Source organism: Rousettus aegyptiacus, unplaced genomic scaffold, assembly GCF_014176215.1.
Source record: "Rousettus aegyptiacus isolate mRouAeg1 unplaced genomic scaffold, mRouAeg1.p scaffold_m13_p_3, whole genome shotgun sequence".
Taxonomy (NCBI): Eukaryota; Metazoa; Chordata; class Mammalia; order Chiroptera; family Pteropodidae; genus Rousettus; species Rousettus aegyptiacus.
In genome coordinates, this window is record NW_023416306.1 from 95,039,295 (window position 1) to 95,052,135 (window position 12,841).

At 34.5% G+C, this 12,841-nt stretch overlaps 1 protein-coding gene across 4 annotated transcripts in view; it reads right to left on the bottom strand.

Moving 5' to 3' along the window:
- The window catches only part of MIPOL1 (mirror-image polydactyly 1), a 231,853-nt gene that overhangs the window by 145,312 nt on the left and 73,700 nt on the right, over nt 1-12,841 (bottom strand). For all 4 annotated transcript variants that reach the window (XM_016138601.2, XM_016138599.2, XM_036238290.1 and 1 more), the window contains 2 exons: nt 11,059-11,092; nt 10,629-10,799 (listed from right to left, as the gene is read on the bottom strand). In XM_016138601.2, coding sequence (XP_015994087.1) covers nt 10,629-10,799; nt 11,059-11,092 — 205 coding nt within the window. The remainder of the gene's footprint in view (nt 1-10,628; nt 10,800-11,058; nt 11,093-12,841) is intronic.

The window sequence follows — 12,841 nt, forward strand, 5'->3', positions numbered from 1 at the left end:
AATCTTAATATATACACATTATAAAATTATAATAATAGCAGACAAAATATAAAATCAAGTGCAAAATCAGGTTACCAAGAGGTATGTGTGATATGCATTGAAAAATAGACAAAGAATCTGTATGTGATTATTTATTGGAAATGAGTTTATGAGCAAATTTTCCCTTCTTGCTTATCTGTACTTTCCAGTTATCTATAATTTTGGAAAGTTGTAAAAAATTTTTAGTAATAAAATGAAGTTATTAGATCAAATATCGACAAGATATTTTAGTAAGATGGACTGCTAAAAAAACATGCACAGGCAAATAACTGTATGATAGGAAAGCAAATTAACAAATTGACAGGGGAAAAAAATTAATAAAAATTTTACAGTCACTATAATAAAGAATGTTAAACATGCTTCCTTTTTCTGAAAAATGAAACTCTAAATATTATGATTTATTTTCTTTTCAAGTATGAGTTTTTGCCAAACTTCTAATAACTTAACAAATCATTATCTTGTATCTATTATATGCCACACACTATGCAAATTATAAGGGATAGACAGGGAAGGCAACACTAACAAAGAGAGGTTAAGAAACTAGGTTACCTTTTCCCTCTGCAAATGTAGAAGGTTAACTATGACTTACATCATTGGCCAAGATTTTAGGTTGGCTCTTCAAGTGGATTTGTTATAGTTTATGTTACACTCCCTAATCTCAATATGCTTTTTCAGAAACTTTTGGTCACACAGACTATCATGAGAAATTCACAACCAGGTTAGGAATGTTCTAAAATGGACTTCTGGATCTTGAAGTATGGGGCATTGTATTTATCTTCTCATGCCTTAATTTCTGTACTTGGTATAATAAAGAGAGAAATATTTTCTAATTTCTAAAGTAGTTATTTCTTTTCTTCAGATGTTTTCCCTCTCTTTTACCATTTTTGGATCTTTCTTGTTGACTATGTGGTAAAATATCCACCATTTAGTTTTTTTCTCCCATAAACCCATATAAAAATTACACAGAAAAGTATCTGGAATACACTGACTCTACTACTTGCAATACCTTCCAAATATTCCTTTCAGGTGTCCTTTTCTCTTGACTATGACTCACAGTAACTCTCCAAGACAAATGAAGATCTCTACTACATGGACTTGCCAGTTCTTTACTGCCCAGGATCCTACCTTCTGTGATACTACACTCTCCTCAGTTCCTTCTGCATAACTTATCACTCCTCTTTCTTATTATCCAAGGGAGAGTCCATGGCCCATCACTGCAATGACTCCCTAGCCTTTTACCCCCATTTTTTTTTTTTTTACGATTAAAACCCCATCCCTAGTTAAAATCAAAGACATGTGACACCACGCTACACTCAAGATCTGAATGTTGCTTGAAGAAATCATGTAACTTTTCTGACAGGTTTCAATTCACTTTAAATTCATTGCTCTAATTCTCAAGTGGACATTCTGCTCTGTCTGGCAATCCTACGGAACTCTATGTTCATTTATGCACAAACTAAGACAACAATTTCAAAATATCTCCTCCTTACAAATCTTCAGGGCCATCCAATGGCCCGTCACACTGAAAATCTCAATTAACAACATTTCCATTCTGAAAGGGACAGACACCGCACCCTTTAAACGTATCAACTTGCCAACATATGTATCCATCCAAGTTCTTTGTATTCCTGTCACAATTCAAGTAGTTTCCCTGTTCCTAGCAAAAGACAACTCTTAGACTTATGTTCTAGATCTTGTCCCCCCTCTCAAGCTATTTAACTACTCTGAGACTTTCCTACTTCAATTATCTTTCATCTCCCTTAAAATCACCTTTCCTTCTTTCCTGGTTCATTTCCATCAACATACCAACTATATGCTAGAATCTCCCATTAAAAAAAAAAAAAAATCATTCCATGATACCACAAGCCCCCTCTCCATGTAATACCCAAACCTCTACCTCCATTACAGGGGGAAAAATTTGTATACATTCACTGTCTTCACATCCTCTCTTTTCATTCTCCTCTCAAACTGCTCCAGTGTGGCCTCTCTCCTAGCCAGGGCTTTTGTCAAGGCCTTCAATGTCTTCCACATGATCATATCTAAAATAACTAGTCATCCTTCAGTTTCTCTGGAAGAATGGTTCCTGGACCCTTGTAGATACCAATATCCAGATGCTCAGTCCCTTATATAGTATCTGCATGTAACCTACATACTACCCTCCTGTATACTCTCTAGATTATTTATAGTAATACAATGTAAATGCTATGTAAACAGTTTTGGGAATTGCAAGAATAAAAGTCTGTACTTCTTCAGTACACATACAACCATCATAGGCCTAACTACATAGTATACAGCAGCAACAATGTAACTTTTTTACAAATGTTTTCTATCTGCAGTTGCTTGATTCTATTGGTGAGGAACTGATATATACAGAGGGCCGACTGTATTCCATTTTCACCTTGCTCGACTTCTCAACACCATTCAAAGGAATTAATGACTTTCATCTGTTACAAACATGTTCTCCTCTTCTCTTGCCTTCTTTGACACCACACTCTCCTCAGTTTCTTTCTGCTTCATTTGCCATCCTCTCCAGTCTCCTCTGTGAGCTCTGCCTACTTTGCCTAACTGCTAAATGCTGGCACACAACAGAGCTTGGTCCTAGGCCCTCTTTTTTTCTCAATAATCTTTCCTTAGTTTCACCTAGTCCTATAGCTTTAAATATCTATATGCTGATGGCTGCAATAACCATGTGCCTGCTCAATTTTCCCATTTGAATTTCTAAGAATCATCTCAAATATACCACATTCAAGAGATAATGTAATTTCTCTCTCAAAATATGTTGATCTCCTCCCAAAAACTTGCCTATCACAATAAATGGAACAAATATCCGAACAGTGTTTGAGCCAAGATACAAGAGACAACTCTAATTCTTTCTGCTCTGTTACACCCAAGTGCAATCTGTTTTCATGGCCTGTTTACTGTACTATTAAAATATTTCCCAAATCTGTCTACTTCTCTAAATTTCCATTCGCTCCTCTGAGCCACTACTGGTTTCATCTTTTGCTTGGACTACTGCAATCTCCTCTGCATTTAGTTACAACATATACTTCTTACCATGTTCTACAACACCTTACAGATTTGTCTGCTGCTGTTTCTTCTACTTCAATACTTACTACTGCATTTCTTGCATTTAAATCACATTTAAGCTTGGTACATTTATATCAGTGTCTCTTATGATGGAACGCTCTTTTCATAGTTCTTTTGTGTGGCTGGATCCTTCTCTTTCAAGTCCAATTCAACTATTCATGTGGACGAAGAGGTCTGCCTTGATCACCCTATGTAAAGTGACAACTCTACTACCAACTGCAGTCACTCTCCATCACCTTTTTATTTTCATCATATCACTACCTGAAAATTCATTTGTTTACTATCTACATTTCCATTCTAAAATGTAAGTTCCATAGTGTATGAACCTTCTATATTTGGATCATTGCTGAGTTCCCAACACAAAGCACATAATGGGCACTCAATAAAATATGAATGAATGAATGAATGAATGAATGAATGAATAGTATTTCACTAACTTCTTTTGGTTCAGTGTATCTTGAAATAGTTCTAATTCAAGAAAAATATATTAAGTGCCTACACTATCCTAAGGATTATGGTAGACACCGATAAAGAAAAGCAATTCCTATCTTTATGCTAGTAAGAAAGAAAGGCATAAAATCAATTAATTACAATGCAGTGTGACAAGTACGATAACAGGATACAAGGTAAAATGTGGGCATGAAGCAGATATTTATCAATACTGTTTCACATAAGAACTTTATGGAAAAGGTTATATTTAAATTAGCCTTAAAACAGTAGGCAAATGAGAAACAAGTAGAGAGGCAGCATGTTCCGGTAACAGAGAAAAACATGCTTAAAGGAGGAGAGCCATAAAGCAACAGACCAACTGTATTTTCTGTACATTGCTCAGCTGTCTTCCCAGAATTTTCTTCATTATATGACTAGATTTCATATCTTTGTCTTTTTATTTTTCATTTTGCTGGAGCTAGAGCTTGATGTTTGGTATAGCTTATAGGCTATAAAGAAAAAACCTAACTTGTGAAATATTCAGCTGAATTTCTTTAATTACCCTGATGATTACCCCTGGTCTTACTATGGGTAATTTTTTTTTTTTTTTGTATTTGTCAACTCTGAACCTGAAAGACCTCGGGATCTTTAGTTTTCCTTATAGCATCTGACAAAAACAAAGTAACTAAGTTTTCAGAAAAAAATAAAGGTGTATTAATTTTCGTTTAAAGAAAGTAGGAAAATGTTTTAGAAATATTTCAACAACAGAAACAATAAAAATGCACAAATTAAAAAGGCTGATATTGAATTTAGATATTTGGAATAACTCATTTCCAAAAAAAGTGGTGAGTTAAGATTCTCTGCATGGTGTTCAGGTAACAGAAATGTCTGATTACTAGTTTCAGCTTTGATAGACCAACAACAGGAAACTAACCTCTAGAACACAACAAAGTAAAAGGAAACCCAGGAAAAGGCTGAAGTTGAAAGATGATGAGATATTTAACTGGGAAAGAGAAAATAGTGCTAGCTTCTGTTCTTACCTGCCTGTGCTCTGACCCTAAAAGTTTTTACCTTATAAGCTCCTTTTTACGTTACTGTAGTTCATGACCTAATCATGATCAAGCCTGGTAATACAAAATCTTATTCTTATTAGTAGGTGGGAATAAAATTAGTTCAAAAGCCTTAAGCATTTTATCTATTATGTCTGGAATAGATTCCAAACATACAGAATTTACCACTTTCTTCCTTCCTTCCTGCTATACTCCAAGTTTTATGACAAAGCCTTTGCTTTAGTGTTTTGAACCTATTTTATTTTACCAACACCTCCTAGCCCATCTGGCTAATGTCCATATCCCAACCCCCATTCCCATGCCTAATTTATTCAGCTCTCAGGGCTGGGCCCCCCACCTCTGCACCAGGTATCAGCTAGGGGCCAATCTCTACAGTGTAATCCTATCAATTACAAGTATCAGTGAGGCCCAAGGCCTCCTGATGCTAGGTGAAAACTCTCCTAAACTAGCCTAATTTATCCAAAACCCCTAGGAATGAATGGTGTGATGGTTAATTTTATGTGAAAACTTGACTGAGCCATCAGATGCCCAGATATTTGATTAAAAATTATTTCTGGGTGTGTCTGTGAAGATGTTTCTGGATGTGATTAACATTTGAATCAGTAGACTAAGGAGTAATGATTGCCCTTCCCAATGTGAGTGAGCCTCATCCAATCTACTAGAGGCCTGAATAGAATAAAAGGCTGAATAAGAAAGAATTTCTTCTCTGTCTTTGAACTGAGATAGTGGTCTTCTCTTGCATTTGAATTTGGAACTTGGACTACAACTTACATCACTGGCTCTCCCGGTTTTCAGGCCTTGGAGCCAGACTGGAACTATATCACTGATTCTCTTGGGTATCTAATTTACCAACTGCAGATTTTAGATATCTCAGCCCCCAGGATTATAGGAATGAATTCCTTATATGAAATCTCTATCTCCTATTGGTTCTGTTTCTCTGGATATTCCAGACTAATTCAAGCGGTCATTTGAATTACTGTAGTTTGCCATAAGGTCAGCCCCAAAAGCTAATAAAATTGCCAAATCCTGGCTAGTTCTATTATTCTTCTGCTGTATATTGGTTTCTGACCTGGATCCAACTGAGCCTCTAAGACTAGCCTGAATGACTTAGGACATTCATTATTGGTCACACAGATGTTTGAACATATCTGATGCAATATAACTTATCAGTCAAATACTGAAGCCAATACTAGTACAAAGTTTAGACATATTTGGATAAACTGAAAATTAATCATAGATAAGATTCCTCAATTAAGTGGATGGTTTAACTAGACAGCCTCTACAGTCCTATGAAACATAAAATCCCAGAAAAATTAGTGGAAAAAAAGTTTCTAGCTTTATCCTCTAATTACATGTTTCTATAATTTTAATAAAATATGTGAGCATTAATGAGCCAAAAAAATGAGAAAGAAAGTATATAAGATTGGTTGGTAAGAGAACTTTATCAAACAAATGCTAATCATAAAACTTTTAATTCATCTTATGAAAGACATTAAGGCTTTCAGGATTTTATGAATTTGACCTCAAAGGCAAGAGGAATAAAAGCAAAATTAAATGAATGGACTATATCAAACGTAAAAGCTTCCACACAGTAAAAGAAACCATCAACGAAACAAAGAGGCAACCAACTGAAAGGGAGAATGTGCAAACAATACCTCCAATAAGGGCCTAATATCCAAAATATATAAAACGCTTATATAGTAACAACAAAACAACCTATTTAAAAAATGGGTGGAGGACCTGAACGGACACTTCTCCCTAGAGACTATGCAAATGACCAACAGACTTGAAAAGATACTCAACTTCATTAGCTATTAGGGAAATGCAAATCAAAACCACAATGAGATACCACCTCACACCTATTAGAATGGCTACCCTCAACAAGACAAGTAACAACAAGTGTTAAAGAGGTTGGGGGCAGGGAAGGGACCTTCATACACTGCTAGTGGGAATGTAAATTGGTACAGCCACTATGGAAAACAGTATGAAAGTTCCTCAAAAAACTAAGAATAGAATTACCATATGACCCGGCAATCCCTCTTCTGAGTATGTACCCCCCAAATTTAAAAACATTTATCTGTAAAAATATGCGCACCCTAATGTTCAAAGCATTATTCACAGTGGCCAATATATAGAAACAACCTATGTGGCCTTTGATAGATGACTGGATAAAGATGTGGTGCATATGTATAATGGAATATGACTCAGCCATAAAGAAAGATAAAATATTGCCATTTGCAACAACATGGATGGATCTTGAGCTTATCATGCTAAGCAAAATAAGTCTGACAGAAAAAGTTGAAAATCGTATTTCACTCATATGTGGGATATAAAGCTGAAAGCAACAAACAAGACAAACAGAAACTCACAGACACAGACAACAGTTTAATGGTTACTAGATGGAAGGGGTGAAAGGGGAGGTAGATAAAGTTAAAGGGGATATGGTGATGGAAGAAAATTTAACTTTGGGTGGTAAATGCATAATGCTATACATATGATATATTATTGAACTGTACACTTGAAACCTGTATAATTTTATTAACCAATGTCATCCAATAAATTCAACTTAAAAAAAGAAATAGAAAAATATATACGAGAAGAATTTGAATAAATAATAGTATAGGGATTCATCTGAAAAAAGATAAGATTTTAACAAGGCCAGTTCAAGTAAATGAATAATTTTAACTTGATTTAAAAAATAAAGGAACTTAATAAATGTATCAAAATCAAGAAATTCTCACTGAATTTAAAGATTTCCAATAGCTACATAGAATGGGATTAAAGTTATACTGGCACCACACAGAAGACATAGTAAAATTAGAAAATATCTGATGCCAAATAACAGCTTTAAAATTAAGGTGAAATTTATGTTAATTCTTTCCCAAAACTCAAATCTCAGTCTAATCATAAGAACAATGTCAGACAAACCCAAATTCAGAGATAATCCACAAAATATTTGACCAGTATCTTCAAAGGTATGGGTGGAAAAAAAAAAAAAAAAGAAAAAAGGAAGACTAATAAGCTGTCTGTCACAGGGCAGAGGAGACTGGGGAGACAGGACAAATCTTAGAATAGAAGGACTTTACTGGAAAAGTGGTAAAATCTAAATAATGTTTAAAATTAATAGTAATGTACCAATGTGGGTTTCCTAATGTTGATAAACGTAATGTGAGATGGCAAAACTCAAGGGAAATCGAAACTAGGTAAAAGGCACATGGGCACTCTGTACTGTGCTATCTTAGAAATATTTCTGTAAATCTAAAACTATTGCAAAATAAAAAAGCTTATTTTTAAAAATTCATGCAAAAAAGTTTCCATTCAGAATTATAAGTTGGTAATGACATAAATATTAAAATGAATACCACTTGGGCCAGAGAGCTTAACAAGGATACAAATTAAAATAAACAAGAAGTGTCTCATAAAATGTAATAAATACATAAATATAGATTAATAAATATAGTGCGGTGATAGAAAATATCTATTTTTAAATAATGACATGTTAGTAAGTATTACCAAGTATTGATTTCTTTATATTTTATAGTATGAGAGGCAGTGGGCAAAGGACAGAGAGGGAGAAGGAATGAATGGCAAACAAAATTTAATTATGCTCTATGAGTTTATTTTTAGTTAACAAGAAAATAAATGCTTAGAATACCAAATGTTTAAATTTATGTTATGATTATTTCCAAGCACATAAAAATAGTTTTGGCTATCTCTTCTGCAACAATATGTGGATCCAAGACCGAATACACTTGGTAGAGCATAATGTGGTAAAAAACAGTTGTCTATTTTAAAAGTTTAAAGAATTTTTCCCATTCTAAACTGAAGATAAATGTCAGATCTCCACATCTAGATAGGACAGAATCATTTGTGGCAGAATAATGCTCCAACCAAAAACAAGAAAGGCCAGATTAAATTTTAAAATCATCTGTTTAAAAGACATAAGAAGGCTGCTGCTGTGACAATAACATGAGCGACTAAAATTCTTAAGAGGGGTTAACTGGAGAGAGGAGATTTGAAGATCTGCAGTCATTTCTCAGCTGAGTTTTAAAGATTCAAGGCATTGGCAAGGCTTTGACCACACAGAGGACTCCTGGAGGACAGAGAAATTATCTATGCTTCTGGCATACAGGGCTGAAGTGACAAAATTTGAGATTTGAGAACACCACCTCAAGGCATTTGTTAATCCCAGACCTACACAGAGTGAGAAATTAAAAAGCTAAACCCTAAACTCTTTGAAAAGAATAATGGAGTTTTCCAGTCTTAAAATGCTGAAGAGACAAACACTAGAATACAGGATCTGCCAGGAGTAGGGCCCTAGTGAATACACAGCTCTTAGTTTAGGAAATACAAAAATGTAGCAGTAAACCACAGATAGACTAAGGCTTAACCAAAACTTCCACCCTGCTTCCATGGAAGATAGTAAAGCATTTTAGATAGTGACAGAAATGAACAAGGAGGAAACATTTTATGAAGTAGAAGAGAAAAGGGACAACTGGTTAGGTGATAACCTTACGCAGGCAAGAAAAGATGTCAACTAGTGTGGAAACAGAGAGATTGTCCTTAAACGCACACATGTAGTAAAAGAAAGATGGAAACTGGAAAAGGCAGAGCATGTGGGTGCAAATGCAGGTGGGCTGGTGGATGAAACGGTGGAGACAGCATTTCTTTTTTTTGATTTGGGAGGGGAAGGTGGGCACCTAAGAAGAAGGGAGAAGAGAAAATTGGCCTCTAAAGGGAAGTGGGAGCAGACTAACAAAAAGCAAAAAGATTATCAGATAACACCAATGGCCTATCTGAAGATAGTGGCCATGAATTTAAGGTAAGTACATTAGGCAAACTTGTGTGACATTCTCCTGCCATATAAAGCTGTGAAAGTTTAGACAGGCAGAAAGTCAAATTTATAAAGCTTAGGTTTTGCCAGGTGAGTAGGACAAAGAGAGGGCCAAGAGAACCAAGGTCATATTAAATGCAAAATGGTGAAAATTAGAGTGAGCCATGAAACCTAAGCTAGATAAACAGGGAAGTGAGGAGATGAGAGGCTTGAGGGATAGGAAAACAGGTAGTAAGATCAATGGAAAAGATACTAGTGGAGTTGAAAATTTGCTATAGTCAGAGTTCGAGAGTAAGTGAGCTGGAAGATAATAAGTGGTGGTCAGAAAGCAGAATGTTTGAAATTGAGATTGACCATGACCAAGAACAGGATGTGACTATAGGGTGACAGCGGAAGAAGTGTAGAACACACGATGACTGGAGGAGAGAAATTCAAGATAAGAGGCTGGGATGTTGAAAGGATCATCTACATAGATATTTAAATCACCGTCAATCATGACAGGCGTAGGCTAAAGAGAGGGACAATGAAACAGATCCTAAAATCCTTAAGAAACGAGGGAAGCAACACAAGAGTGTGTACCGGGTGATAAAATCTGATGCATGAGCTTCTAAGGTGTTTAGAGAGGAAAAAAAGGAAAACCAATCTAAAAACACTAATGTGGAACAAGCCTTCATGTCCACTGGTATAACTGCTTTGGGAGGAAATACAATCACTACCTGAGAGGACTGCAGCGGAAGCAGTAGCCTCAGGGAGGCTGCCAGGTTTCAGTTAGAGCAGGAAGGTGTGATGTCGGAACAGAATACACTAATAATTTGATTCATGTATCAGTACTTAACTAAAAGGCACTGAATTAGGCACTGGGAATAAAATAGTAATAATAGTAATAGTAATAAAAGACGTAATCTCGGCCCTCACCAAACTGTGTCTCATATACAACTCATTATTTTAAAGAATAAAACTATGTTTTTAGGGCAGGCTAACAGTTTCTTAAGAAACGAGGAGACAAGTATTTGAAGAATAACAAAACGTAATTAATACATCTATCATTGTGGTATTACTTATATGCTAAGAACTCATTTAAATTAAGAATATGTGAGGAAAGTAATTTTTTTAATGATAAAGAGGAGGGGGAAATGGTAGTAGATGCTTTTACAGATATAGTCAGTTACCTGAGACAAAGCAGCATCCCGTTCTTCTATCACTGCATTCATTTCTTCTGCAGTTATTCTCTTTTTACATGCTTTGGTCTTGTAGATTCTATCCACAATTATAGCTCCATTCTTCTGAATAGCTATGCCTGTGTCTGCATTGTTTATTCTGTTCAGTAAGTCCTGTAATGTCTACCAACACCATTATATGTTAGTCAGACATGAAGTTTTAATATATTTTATTTAATATAGGGTTTTAATTAATAGGCACATGTGAATTGTAAATTGACTGAGTGAAGTTATTGAATTTTCATATTGCAGCAAAGATGTACATTATTAGTGTGTCAATTCTTCTTTTTCCCACATCTTAGTTCTTGAAACCCACTCAATTGAACTTAAGCCTCTAAGATATAAGACTGACATCAAGAAATCTCCTCAGAGAATGGCTTACCATGTCATTTTCTTCAGGGTTAATATTTTCTAGCCTAGAAAAAAGGGACACAGAAAGCCTGATCAGTAGCATTTCCTTAGTGCAGCAAAATGAGTTCGCTTTTTAAATCTTTAGAACCTCAAGTAATTTCATTCGACTAGTCTTTAGAGTCAACCATGACACTGAACATATTAAAGTGCCACCTGCTCGACTCCATCTTTCAATAATGCTCCATATCTTCTGCACTGACTTCAGACTGTTAAGTTATTAATGTTTACTGCTATATATGACTACAAGGATCAATTGTTCATATGTGCTTAGATGAAGAAAGTTCCCCAGTGATAGACACACTCATTCTCATCATTATATTTATTCCTGGACTTTCAATGCTTAACAGAAACTGTGCTTCCTCTGTTTTTTGGACATCATCACAAATAAAACAAGGCAAGTATTTTTATTATAAATTTTAACTGTTACCTCAAAAGCAGTGATAAATAATTATCACTAAATTTGACCTGAAATCTCCTGCTGCTACTTATTTGTTAAAACAAGTATACCATACAGAAAGGCTGACCAAAATTGAACATTTTTTGATGACTAATGTCATTTTCTCTTTTTCATAGAATTATTCAATTTAAGGACAAAGAAAGCAAATTGGTTCTCCTCAAAAATGCATCTTGCTTTATAAGAATTATAGTGCTTACTGAAATGATTGGTAATGTTGGTGAATTAAAGAAACGCTATAAAGGTAACATAAAAAAAAATGTTAAATGCCCCATTTTAGAAAATGTCTATTATTTAGGCAACCACTAAATTGGGCAAATTAAATGAAAATCTATAATGGGTATTGGTAAATGATGTGAATTTTAGAAATGGCCTCAATTATTTTAAAATTGAACTAGAATGTTTAGATATCCAGGTTCCTGGTTTTTCAAGCCCTATTTCTATGTTTCTATGAATTAACATTTAACCTCCCCGCCCCCCACACACAGACAATACTAGGAAAAGATGACAGAAGACACTTAATAAATTCGTTACAAAAATGAGGCAGCTACATTGATGAAAAAAAGTATAAATTTTAGAATACTGTATTTTAAACAGAATAAATATATAAACTCAATGTATTTCAAACTACTAATGTCCACTTGGATTCACATTTCAACAAGGGGAAAAACACTCTCATATTTAATCTTTTTTCTCCCAAAATAAATCATTTTTGAATCTCCTGCTTCATAAAAAACTTGTTCTGCAAGAATTATGAAGATAATCACTTCTTTTTTACTCAATAAAAAAACACAGTAGAAAAGTATAAGATAACAAAATTCTTACACTTATTTATGATCAGGTAAAAGGACGAGAAGAACATCAGTGGCATTTAAGTATCAGTTACTGGTTGGCTTAATATGATTTTAAAGGAAGCCATATCTGTGAGGAACATTTACCTTGATGTTCTTCTTTTTGGATGAAATAAGACTAAGAGTTGATTATGACAACTGCCAAAGAAGATTCAATTTAAATTTTTATGAACTCCATAATTAATTTATTAAACTTGATTATTTAAAATGTGAAAAGATACATGAAAATTAAACATTTAGATTGGTATGTTACTGGGAACTTTTGCAAAAAAAAAAATTTAGTTCTCAAGGCTATAAATTTCCCCTTTTCCATTTCAAAGAATTACATATGATCAGGGAGAAAATAACAGTGTAGGCAGGTTACCTAATATGTGTATTCCAAATAATCAACACAACAAAAAGTGTATAGAATTTCTACACAACACTTTTAGGTTTTTCTCAGGTACTGC